At 40.3% G+C, this 13,441-nt stretch overlaps 1 protein-coding gene across 2 annotated transcripts in view; it reads right to left on the reverse strand.

The window, feature by feature from the left end:
* The window catches only part of STK38 (serine/threonine kinase 38), a 48,234-nt gene that overhangs the window by 16,865 nt on the left and 17,928 nt on the right, over positions 1-13,441 (reverse strand). For both annotated transcript variants that reach the window (XM_060615342.3, XM_060615343.3), the window contains exons 5-8: positions 12,511-12,594; positions 8,378-8,501; positions 5,993-6,147; positions 705-807 (exon numbers count right to left, since the gene is read on the reverse strand). In XM_060615342.3, coding sequence (XP_060471325.1) covers positions 705-807; positions 5,993-6,147; positions 8,378-8,501; positions 12,511-12,594 — 466 coding nt within the window. The remainder of the gene's footprint in view (positions 1-704; positions 808-5,992; positions 6,148-8,377; positions 8,502-12,510; positions 12,595-13,441) is intronic.

Raw genomic sequence — 13,441 nt, forward strand, 5'->3', positions numbered from 1 at the left:
CATACATTAGTAACTCTGAATAACACTTCCCAGCAAGTCTGTAAATCCAAATCAAAGGCACTGAAGCATTAGCTCAAAGAATCATACAGTCACGTGGATCATGTGGCCAGGACTTCATCAGAATTACGGGGAATACAGTTTCATCAGAAGCAAAGGTCCCAAAGTGGACCTAGACATTGATAATTTCTCAAAGCTACCATCAAGTTTCCAAGAATAGTACTTGGTACATAATCAGAGACTTCTGAATTTATAGTACATTTTTGGCTTAAGTTCTCCAGGATAAACTGTAACTGTACCACACAGTTTCAATGGTTTGACAGGACTGGAGTGAAAGTAACACTCATAAAGATCAATGTCTTTCTGCCACAACAGAAAGAAGCACCTGGGATAAATCTAATCTGGAGCTGGTCCCAGGACATTTTCCTCTACTACTTTTGCTTGCCTGCCCCACATTCATCCCCAGTAACCTTCTCAGTAGAGCTCCAAAGAAGGCTCTTTGCAACATCGGCCTTAGTACATCTGGTAGCACTCATCTTGCCTCACATACAATAAAAACCACAGGCACACCTGAGAAGATATTTTTATTCTCTAGATTCATGCCAGGAGAATCTCCTAATCTGTCCTGCATATTTTGGTTACCAGGGTAACAGCTCTTCTATGCCCAGGTAAGGGATAAAAAGGCTAACATCATTGTTTACACTTACTGAAATCACTGGGGAGGCTGTGGTTCAGATTCCTATAAAATTCAGTCCTATGTGCTTTTTTCAGTCCTGTGCAAAGGCCAAAGTCAGAAAGCTTCACGTGGCCCTATGGGGAAGAAGAAACAAGGTAATGGATGAACATTCATGGATGTGGAACAAACATTCTGTTCTCTAGCTCCTTATAGTATCCAATACACCTCCACAAAGTATACTGTCTTTTTTTCTTTGATTATAGGGAAAAATAAATTAAAAATAAATTTTTAAAAGATCACCCCAAATCCTATTATTCGAATAAAAGTATTTCAATTCTTACATATTATCTTTTTGTCCAAACATAAAATTCCCAACATAGTTGAACTCTCCATGGCATCTAAAAATACTTTTACTACTTCTTGGGGCTCCTGGGTGGCTCAGTCGGTTAAGCGTCTGGCTCCTGGTTTCAGCTCAGGTTGTGATCTCGCAGTCTGTAAGTTTAAGCCCCAAGTCAGGCTCCGCGCTGATATGCAGAGCCTGCTTGGGATTCTCGCTCTCTCCCTCTCTCTCCGCCCCTCGCTCTCTCAAAATAAACTTAAAAAAATAAAGATACTCTTACTACTTCTTAACCTAATGCACTCAAATATTCCTGTGTTTCTATATGGTCTTCAAAATCACCATTTTTAATGTGTACATAATATTCAAATGACTTAGTACATCATTGTTTACCTAACCATCCTCCTCATACTGGGTGTTTATTCCATTTCTAATTCCTCACTCCATGTAATGTGGATTATAAGCACCCTGTGATAGAGAGGGTCTGTGCCCCCAAATCTAACCATGCACGGTACAGAGGATGGTCTTAATAAATGATTGTTAATGAGTAAATAAATCTTTGTTCATATAACTTCTTCTCTGCTTGAACTATTTCATTAGGATACATTCCAAGGAATAAATTATTCCAAAGACAGAGAATAAACTTTATTACATAGTTCTTGACAAATGTTGCTATACTGTATTTCAGTCATAAGTGTCTGACTTTATCATACTCTTCAAGGAACACTCACACCTCCTCTGAGCCAGGCCCCACGCTTTAAATGTGTAATCTCATTTATAACTCTTAAGTCACATTTCACTGACTCAGACTCATTAAATGGCTTGCTGGTGAAATGGCAGAACCAAAGCCAAAAATCAATCCATGTTTCTTCTCCCAGACCAAGATTCCCTTACCCTCTCCAATCCCCTGATCCCACCTGGAAAATGGAGATAATGATATCTTCTTGGTAGGAATGATGACAATTAATGCATGTAAAGATCTTAACCTAGTGCCTGGCACATAACTAGCTCTAAGTAAGAGACAGGTGTTCTTGGGGTAGTGAAATTTCAAGTAGATAAGGAGGTAAAACCAAAAATAGGGGAGGGAATCCTGATGCTCAGGGATCTACATTGCTCAAGGTCACACACTTAGAAGTGGTGTGGCCAGGGGCACCGGGGTGGTTCAGTCAGTTGAGTCCAGCTCCTGGCTTCAGCTCGGGTCATGATCTCACGGTCTGTGAGTTCAAGCCCCGCACCAGGCTCCGTGCTGATAGTGTGGAGCCTGCCTGGGATTCTCTCTCTCCCTCTCTGTTCCACACCCCCACCCCCTGCCGCTGCTTTCTCTCTCAAAATAAATAAATAAACTTAAAAAAAAAAAAGTGGTGTGGCCAAAGACTTCAACATCTGTGATCTATCCATACCACCTTCCTCCAGGACATCCTTGGGCCTTAATATACAAACTTCTCAGGATACATGAGGCTACAGAAGCCCTGCTCAGATGGGTCAGTTTTATTTTGTTTTGTTTTGAAGAAATCCCATTAGGTTTGGCCGTGTGTGTGTGTGTACCCATGCGTGTATATATGCCCAACAAAGTAAACTGCCAAACAAAGACAGATTTGAACCTGCTAACCTGGTATCATTTTTTTCAGATCTTTAAACAACTTGTTGTATAAGTCAAGGAACAGAGTTTAATTTAGAGTTCTCAAAATTACATTTCACCTGGACACCTCTAAGAAAAGAGAGTGTCTTAAAAAGCAGTATCTGGAACAAATGCTATTCAAGCCTAAATTTTCAGGGAATTCTGTAGGTATCCTAAGTATGTGGCAGGAACTCAAAACATCTACACTTTCACTTCTAGAATCTGTATGGTTGAACACCGAAATGAGCTCGCTTGTGAAAACATCTTTCTACAAGTCTGGGCTAGCATCTTGTAGAGAGCAAACCTGCACCTAAAAGGGTTCCCCACTCCTCCTCATTATATTGAGGCCCCAGGTTCTTGGCTTTCAATATGTCTGCTAGACCTGAACAGAGACTACAGGGTGCAACTAAACCTGCACTAAGGCACCTGGGGCACAGGATCAGGGCATCTGAACCTGACTACACAAAGTAGGGCCAGTGCTTTATTAAAATATATCTGAGGGGCGCCTGGGTGGCTCAGTCGGTTAAGGGTCCAACTTTTGGCTCAGGTCATGATCTCATGGTTCATGGGTTTGAGCCCCACGTCGGGCTCTGTGCTGGCAGCTCAGAGCCTGGAGCCTGCTTTGGATTCTGTGTCTCCCTCTCTCTCTGCCCCTCCCCTGCTTGTGCTCTGTCTCTGTCTCTCAAAAATAAACATTAAAAAAATTTATATACATAGAATGACAGAAAAATACGTTTATATACATTAACATTTTTTTTAGGTTCAGAGAACCTTCAGAGAAGATTCTAAATCTTTCTTTCTTTTTTTTAAGTTTATTTATTTACTTTTTTTTTTTTAATTTTTTTTTTAACGTTTATTTATTTTTGAGACAGAGAGAAACAGAGCATGAACGGGGGAGGGGCAGAGAGAGAAAGACACAGAATCGGAAGCAGGCTCCAGGCTCTGAGCCATCAGCCCAGAGCCTGACGCGGGGCTCAAACTCACAGACCGCGAGATCGTGACCTGAGCTGAAGTCGGACGCTTAACCGACTGCGCCACCCAGGCGCCCCTTATTTATTTACTTTTGAGGGAGAAAGCAAGCAAGGGAGAGGCAGAGAGAGGGACAGAATCCTAAGGAGGCTCCATGCCCAGTGCAAAGCCTGATGCAGGGCTCCAACTCACAAACTGTGAGATCATGACCTGAGCCAAGATCAAGTTAGACACTTAATCGACTGAGCCGCCCAGGTGCCCCAATATATACATTAACATTTTAAAAGCAGAATACCAAGCTACAAGCTACTTTTAGGATGTTAACTGTATATCAATTATAGACACAAATAGAGAAGGTATTGAAGCTATTGTACCAAAATAGTGGTTATCTTTGAATGATGAGATTATAGGTATGTTTCTTCTTTATAACTCTTTGTACTGTTCAAATTTTCTTCTGTGCATACACATTATTCTTATGATCACGAAAAAGAAATTATTTGATAAATCTCCAGCCTTCTTGAAATAGAAAGATAGTTTTTTTAAAGAACCTACACCAAAAGTTCAGGTTTTTTTTTTTCTTGTTTTTTTTTTTTAATTTTTTAATATTTATTTTCGACACAGAGAGAGAGACAGAGCATGAGTGGGAGAGGGGCAGAGAGAGGGGGAGACACAGAATCCAAAGCAGGCTCCAGGTTCTGAGCTGTCAGCACAGAGCCTGACACGGGGCTCGAACTCACAGGCTGTGAGATCATGACCTGAGCCGAAGTTAGACACTCAACCGACTGTGCCACCCAGGCGCCTCAAGTTCAGGTTTTTCAAAGACAGCAAGAAAACTATTAAAAGACAACAAGAGGGACACCTGGCTGGCTCAGTTGGTGGAGCATGTGACTCTTGATGTTGGAGTCGTGAGTTTGAGCCACATGTTGGTGTAGATTACTTAAATACATAAAAAAAGAAAAGAAAAGAAAAGAAAAGAAAAGAGAAAGAAAAATACTCAAAGAATTCAATTCACTTTTCTCCTTAAAAGTCCAGACAATTCTGTGTAACAGAACATTCTAAAAAATTTTTTAATGTTTATTTTTATTTTTTCAGAGAGAGAGAGAGCACAAGCAGGGAAGGGTCAGAGAGAGAGGGAGACAGAGGATCCAAGGTAGGCTCCACACTGACAGCAGAGAGCCTGATGCAGGGCTCAAACCCAAGAACTACGAGACTGCAACCTGAGCCATTAGCCAGACGTTTGACCAACTGAGCCACCCAGCACCCCTAAAATGTTAAAGCTGGAAGGGACTGTGGAGCTTCTCTGGATCGATATCCTCACTTTATAGATAAATGAGGACTGGACAGTGGGGAGGCCTGCCAAGGAGCAGCCAGAAACCTAGCAACACAGGGGTTCTCTTCTGATCTGCTGTGAGTTTAAAAACCAAGCAACTGAGGGGCACCTGGGTGGCTCAGTCGGTTGAGCGTCCGACTTCGACTCAGGTCACAATCTCGCGGTCCGTGAGTTCGAGCCCCGCGTCGGGCTCTGTGCTGACTGCTCAGAGCCTGGAGCCTGTTTCAGATTCTGTGTCTCCCTCTCTCTCTGACCCTCCCCCGTTCATGCTCTGTCTCTCTCTGTCTCAAAAATAAATAAACGTTAAAAAAAAAAATTTTTTTTTTTAAATTAAAAAAAAAAAAAAAAAAACAAGCAACTGAACTCGTTTGCACGGCTAAAGAATACATAGGCCAGTCCAGAGGTTGAGCAAGACTCTTCTTTAAGCAAAGGACAAAAGATCTGGAACCTGAACTCTGGCACAGACTGCTGTTTTTGTTTGCCTTACTTCCCAGTTCTTGACTGGGTTCAAGAATAAGGTTGCCCAACAAAGGGATTCCCAATAGGTGATGCATCAGTAGAGTTAATTATATGCTAAAATTATAGTTAATTATGGGCTAGGAAAAGACGGTACCTTTGGCTTTATTATAAAATAAGCTTCTAAATCAGTTTTCAGGGCGTCCAACTCTTGATTTCAGCTCAGGTCATGATACTACAGTTCGTGAGATCGAGCCCCACATCAAGCTCTGCACTGACAGTGCAGTGTCTGCTTGGGATTCTCTCTCTCCCCCTCTCTCTGCCCTTCCCTCGCTCTGTCTCTCAAAATAAATAAACTTTAAATCAATTTTCCTCTTAATCATTTTCAAAGATGTCCTTTATTTTTAAGAAGAGTGTTCAAATTATAGAATCATACACCTTTCAGAGAGGGGAAGTAGCAGCAAACTTACCTATAAAAAAAGAGAAAGCTATACAAAGACTATACAAAGCAATTCGTGGCTCCCTGTGATTACCACAAGCATTGCAGGTGTTAAAGCAGACATTGCTCAGATGAGGAAATACACACTGGCTATTCCCCCACCACAGTACCTTGCTGTCCAGGAGAAGGTTGTCTGGCTTGATGTCTCTGTGGATGAATCCAAGTTGGTGAATGGAGTCTATTGCTAATACTGTTTCTGCTATATAAAACTGAGTCTCTTCTTCCGTCAGGGTATCTTTTTTCATTAACAGGGTCATCATGTCCCCTGGAAACAAGATACAAAGCCAACACACACACATACATACACACACACACACACACACACACACACACACACAAACACACACACAACAATGCATGAGTAAGTGCCAGTTTTCAGATAGGTCTTCCCTATCTGCCTACATAAGGCAGTGCTAAACAGGACTCTTTTGTGTTCCAGAAACTGACCCACACTGCCGACATGGGTGGAAATGGTAAGTAGTTTCTAATACTTAAAGGTAAAACATTCACAGCCACAGAGAACAAAATGCTTTTAACCTAACCTGATGCTGACCACTAAGCAGTGATTCCCATTTTATTCTGGAGAGAAAAAGGAAAATTCTCTCACACTTTAAAAAAAAAAAAAATTCCTTAGGGTAAGTTTTTGGACTAGGGGAAAAAGTTACTTTACTTTTTAATTTGTCTGCAAACTACCATTTCCACATAGGTTATACCGCCATTGTTATAAATATAGGCTGAAATGCCAAACAAAAACTAAATATATGAGGAGACTGAAAACAAGCTCTCCAATTTGTTTACAAAACACCTGAACATAAATAAAAAGGTGAGATTTAGGTAGCACAGTGTAAGTCAACAAAAGCTAAAAAGGAACTGAAAATGCTACATACTGGGGTATGCAATGGCTGCCTCTCAGAAGTGCAAGGTGAACACGCCCCAAGATCAGCAGAGTGTTTTCTCCACTGTTACTATAGGTAAATATACACCAATATGCTTTATGCGACTTTTACAACACAGGATCAGTATTCTAGCGGTTAAAAGGTAAACTCCCTAGTTTTCTGCAAAGTCAAAATTTAATTATTTCTGCTTACTATCAGCAACATAAAATGGTGGGGAAAAAAAGATTCTGATCCTAACTCAATGGCTAGACAAAAGCAAAGCAAAGAAAATATTTAGAAGTAGTTTAAAGCTAAGAGAAACAGCAAAGATTCAGTTTAGATTCCATATAAAGCCAGTTATGGTCGGAAAACAGGGAAAAGAGAAAGAAACCTCTGATTTTAATAGAGCATCATGCTGCTTTTTGAATTTCACTTATAACTTTGGGGGAATTTTTTGTATTCTTAGAGAAAACTGGATATTTTACACTCAGGCAAAAATTAAACCATTTATGCTCTCTTTTTTGACCCAAGACTTGAAAAACAGGATTCCCTAATCATTCCTGACAGCTACATATTCCATCTGGAGGCACACCAGAGATGTGGAGGTGGGGCACTCAGGCCAGCTCTAAGGTAGCTGTGTGGCCTCAGTGCTGTGGCTCAGGAGAGCAGAGTTTGCCCAGATCAGAGAGCTCAAGCCAGATGGTCTATGGCTCTGAGGCCAGCAACACTGAGGGCAAAGGGCGGGGTCCAGGAGACATGAGAAGCTATGGAAGACGGGGCATGTAAGGCTTGAGGAGACCCGTGTCAAGGGGCTGGTGACTGAGCTGCTTCTTATTCCTATTTAAGAACTAGCATCTAAATGTTAAAAAGTTTCTCCCCATTCTATCAGACTCTTCCCTAACTTTCATCAATTGTTCATAAAAAACTGGTGACCCTAGATCTAAATAAAAGTTGTCACAAGATCAAAATATTATGCCATAGTTACATTTGCTTTGCTATAGAACCAAAAAGAGAAAAAGTTTTCTTTTTTTCCCCCACCAGAGTGTGCTCACAGCTCATCTGTTCACTGGCAAACAGACTGTTCCCCAGGACAGATGGTATATTCTGTTATGGGTTTACTTTGGAGCTGTCTTAGGAGACACACATGCTGAGTTATGTAAAACTTGAAATCTCAGAAATGAGAGACTGAGTCTGGCTACTAATATAGGTAATGAGAAATTCACTCCTTATTAATGTAAGTTATACCAAAAGATAAAAAGTTGAAGCAAATCACATAATAGCTTCAATCTGGTCATTTGGGTAACTGATTATACGTGATTCCCATTGACAGGAGAGCAGGCAGAGTCCCTAGTTTATTCCTATACATTTAAAAAGAAAAATAAAAGAAAGAAATGTCCATCTGAAATCATGAGAATGAGTGAGAAGGTTACTTTTATGGCACTAAGAATTGTAGAAAGGCACCCCAGCACAAGACAGGTTACTGACCTCCTTTACAGACCTAAAAAAGATTTAGAAAGCAACTTTGTGAACACGATTAAAAGCAGAAAGGAGGGTTAATTGATGTGAGAGAGAAACCACAGAACAAAAAGGAAAAATGACCTTTCATCGTCAAGTAATTACCTCCAGGCAGGAACTCCATGATTAGGTAGAGGTTTAGCTTATCCTGAAAACTATAGAACATTTTCACAACCCACAAACTGTCTGCCTCCACTAGAATGTCACGCTCCGCACGAATGTGGCCAACCTGGAGGTATACGCATTTGATTAATGACAAGCCTTGCTCTGCTTCATTAGACTGTATATTTGTTTAAACAAGTTAAGTACCGTTTGAGTATTCAATTGTGATGATGCAAAAGATCTAATTTATGCTTAGGCAAACCTATGAACTCAAAATTGACAACACTGGACTTGACGGTATTCAGTCATGAACACTTGAGTGATGAAAGGCTTACAAAAGGACAAAATGAATGGCTGTCATGCAAACGGCAACTTTAACAGTGCTGTCAATTGAACCTGTGATTAATTAAAAGTACCATTCTTTTGCACATCTTTTTGTTCTAATAACCTTTTATGACAAAAATTAGTCCCCAAGATGAAACTCTCTAAACAAGTCCTGCCTCAGGTCTGCAATGGTGTCCGCAATGACAGTGCCCTGGCTGACAATTCTAGAATACTATACCACAGTATTCAGTTCGCTGCTGTGCACAGAGTATGTGCTCAATTCTTACGGAATGGAAATACAAGAATACCTAAGAAGAGTTACTGATTCGAATTTATGGTATTTCCAGCTTTCTGCTCTTACTAAAATATCTAGCCAAGGGAGACCAAATTGCCAAAAGGTTTGGGAGAACTGGCAGAACTACTGACAGAACTACATTATTTCATAATAATGTTTTATTATCAAATTTACCTTATCGACTTGAAATATGTAAGAGTAATCAAACCACAACTGCGTATTATCAAATCCTGTCCCCTCTCCTCTTACACTAAATGTCACAAGATGAAAGGTGGGTTCAACCAGGTCTACATTTATTAAGACCCAGTGCGATCCTTGAATAGAAGTTTTGTTCTTAACATATGCAGCAGGGCTTCAGTCCTACCCTATGTTCACAGGTAAAGATGTACCAAAGTTCATAAACTAGCACTTCCGGTTGGCAAACTCAGCGCATGATTGTTGTTTTGTTCAATACGATGTTCGATACGATGCTTTGTTTTATTGCAATGTCTTTAGCAAAGCCAGGCACTCTCTCTTCCAATTGGACACAGGTCCCACCCTTCTCTCCTGTCTTACCCCTAACCTGCCTCATTCTTCCCTTCAGGCCCAAGGGAAGTATTGAGTTTACATATCTCAGTTTCCAGTCTCTACTAAAATTCTTTGGGAAATTTTTAAATAGCTTCAATGTTGCAGAAAACTTACATTTTTACATTTCTCTCTCCTTAGGGCATGAGGGTGGGAAAATGGTAGATAAGGGTGGTAAGGAACAGTGTTATGAAATCACAAAGAAGCTGAGTAAAGGCTAATGCTTTTACTCAGCTTTAATACAGAAGCAAAGCTTTTGGGAAACACTAATGCACTTGCTCAACCGCAGCTGTGGCTGTGCCCCAGTCATCACCGGACATAAAGACTGCGCAAGCCAGCCTCCAGCTGCCTCTGCTCTCCTGGCTCCCAACAAGGCCTCTACCTGCTGCAGGGAGCCAAAAAAAAAAGGGGGGGAGGCAGAACTATTACCACTCGTCACTCACCTCGGAGGACAGAATGGTGATGGCAACACTCTCTGTTTGTTAAGGGGAAAGCTACAGGCCACCTACGCACACCTTGCCCTTCTCTCCTGGGGCTGAAACAGCAACTAGGAACCTCAAGATCTAAGAGTGGAGTGAGGTTAACATAGGGTAAGGGAAGGAAGAACCAAAGGTGCAACTCACATCAGAGGTTCCCTTTCTCTGTTCCATAAATATTTAATGGGGTGGAGTCACATGCTAGTTGCTATCCTGAGCACTAGGAAAGCAGAGATAAAAGTCCATCTTTTGTCCCCTCCTAATACTGTACTAGCATCACAATTGGAGGTTTTCCTTTAGCAATGTAAGAGAAACATGAAAAAGCTAGCTAAATGCTGGTCTCTTGTCCTTTAAAATTTATTTTCCAGACGGCAAAATTCCCACCCTATGGATCAGAATAACGACCTAAACTCTCAGTGGGTAGCTCTAACTCCTGTTCAGTTTAGTAAAAGCAAAGAAAAAACTTTTCCTAGGGGAAAGGAACCTGTACCTACAAAAAGTTAGGCTCTGAGTCTAAACTTGGTCAGCCCTACCCAAGTGATGGGTCTGCACTGGTCTACTTCCTCTCACGCCCTAGCACCAACCACGATTCTTCAAGATGGCCAACTCAGGTAGAGTCTGTGATCAGAAACTTTAACTGGATCACACTGAGATCAAATCTAGGGAGCACAGTCCAACAGCAAGGTGAGCTAACAAGTAAGCTAATACATTGTTTAAAATCCTAATTCTCACGGAAAGCTCCTCTACTTTCATGTAGGAACACTTTAGAAAATGATTTTGAAGAAGGCACAGTATTTGAAAAAATGTTTTTACACTACACTGTATATTTGAATTGTCCTCTGTTACCATGCTGGGCAACTGGCACATGTTATGAAGGATTAATAAGTGAAAATCATGATGCATACTTTTTACATTTTATTCTGAACACTAATTATTTGATAAAGAAAGGTTTTGAGACTTGGTGAAAACTATAGGAAGGGCACCTGGGTAGCTCAGTCGGTTAAGTATCCAACTTCAGCTCAGGTCATGACCTCGGGGTTCACGAGTTCGAGCGCCACATTGGGCTCTGTGCTGACAGCTCAGAGCCTGGAGCCTGCTCTAGATTCTGTGTCTCTGTCTCTCTCTACCCCTCCCCTACTTGCACTCTGTCTCGCTCTCTTTCTCTCAAAAATAAACATTAAAAAAATTATTTTAAGTAATTTAAAAAAATAATAAATAAAGTTATATGAAATAGGTCTTATAAAAATAAAACTTACTTGTGAAATACAAAATATACTGACTCATCACTACAGTTTTCCATTTTCCTTTTCAAGACTAGCTAAAACTCTTTCAGGGCCTATACCCATACCACACACTAATTTTTAAACACATAAATAGGGCTGTTGAGCATTCTGAGTAAGGTTGGTATCAGCATAAACTATAGTGTCTGAATGTTTACTGCCAGGGTATTTGATACTGTCAACCGAAATTCCTGGGAGTCTAAGCTTATAGGTAACACATGAGAGTTAAAGAGAAAATAAAAACTTCAAAATTTCACTGGCACTTAAAAGGACTGAGAAGCTTCAGTGATTACACCTCCCTTCTAAAGGCAAAAAAGACTGGGTGTGGGGCCAGTCTCCAACCCTGCTCTTTCACTCTGTGTCCAGGGCTCTCCTTGCCACAGGCTCTCTGTCTTCCTGGAGCACCTCATCCTTTACAGGACATATGCAGGCATCGCCCACTAAAATCTGTTCTTAAGCAAACAGCTAAATTAAATTAGATTTACAGAAAAGTTGCATTCTTGTTTTTAATATATTATCCAAAATTTAAAATTTATTTTGCATAAAGTTACTTTTGCATCTTATACATCTACTTGCAAAGTAGGTTTAGGTTTTAGAAAGTGTTCTTGCTCCTTAAAGGAGAAACTGTACTGCTCTACCGTTTGCATTAGATTTTTTCAAATTCATTCAGAAAGAAGACTGGTCTGTCTTAGGTAGCAATGAGCTACTGAGAAGACCCAACTTTGGTTTGGGTATACAGAATGAAGCATATTAAGACACATTTTAGACTGCAAATTCCAAATTCTAATTCCTAAGGCTCAGTGCCAAAGTGTGTGTGTGTGTGTGTGTGTGTGTGTGTGTGTGTGTGTGTGTATCAGCATTCAATAGGAACGTGTCATCACAGCAAGTGTGACCCCAAAAATAGGCTCCTCATGACAAGCACAGCATGTGATCAATTGGGAGACACAAACAGCAGATGCTTCTAATAGGTTTTCAACTTTTAAAAGACTGCACATAACATAAGGCATTATTTGTACTTTTAAAATACATGTAACTGCTTCTTTGTTGGGGAAAGAAAAGTAATACATGTATATTTGTACATGACAGTGCTAAAGAAAACTGTAATAAGAAAATACATTTCAAATAAACAAAAGGAACAGTTTTACGTAACAAAAAGCTGATAAGCAGCCTAAGATCACCGTTACAATTGTGGTTTACCTGCTCTTTTTCAAGCATATCTGCTTTACGGAGTATTTTCATCGCATACACATGCCCTGTATCTTTCTTCTGAACAAGCCGCACCTAAGAGTTATAAAAGAAATGCCAAGTCAAAAGTTCACAATGCCAAGGTAATTAATGCTTTCATGTGTTATAGGAAGTAATTTAAACTGGAAAAGTGTTACAATTTTAATATAAACAACGAGCAATTAAAAAAAAAAAAAAAAAAAAAAAAAACCAGAAAAAAAAGTGCTTTTTAACATTCCAAAATGAGTAGATTTATTATACACGGTGAAGTCAGTCCTGAAAACTTTCTCAGGTATCTCTAGATCTGAACAGTTTGGCTCCCTTGTTGAACAAATCAATCCTATTTGAAAACCCTCCCTTTTGAACTTAAGGACTCATTATAACCATGGCACCTGTCACCCACAAGCTCAGACAACCTAAGGAAGTGATTGCAACAGTGTTTAAAACAAAAGCAAAAGCTCATGTGCAAGAAAAATGTCTAGAAGGAAAAAACCTAAAATGTGTCATTAGGGAAACAGGGTTTTGTGCAGTTTTCCTCTTTCTTATCCTCCAATGTTTTTAGAGCACATAATTTTATGATGAAAAGAAAATCAATAGTCCACAAACCCAAAGAAAAACTTCTTGGCAAGTCCCTGCACATCCTCCCCTGCAACCCCCCACCCCCACCAAGATACTTAGGCTATCTCCTCCCTGCACCTTTCTTCATGTTTTTCCTGACTGAGTCCCACGTCCCTTCCTCACTAAACAGAAAGTTCTTTTAGAGGTAGTACCATACCTTCCCCTGTCTCCAGGAGCCAACAGGGATTTTGAACACTGAGGGATCAATTTAATCTTTCACCTGTGCCTTTGAGTATGTACTCACATTTCCCCTAGGTACGGGTTTTTAATAATATGCTGCTCAATT

This window comes from Panthera onca, chromosome B2 (assembly GCF_046562875.1).
Source record: "Panthera onca isolate mPanOnc1 chromosome B2, mPanOnc1 haplotype 2, whole genome shotgun sequence".
NCBI classification, from domain to species: Eukaryota; Metazoa; Chordata; class Mammalia; order Carnivora; family Felidae; genus Panthera; species Panthera onca.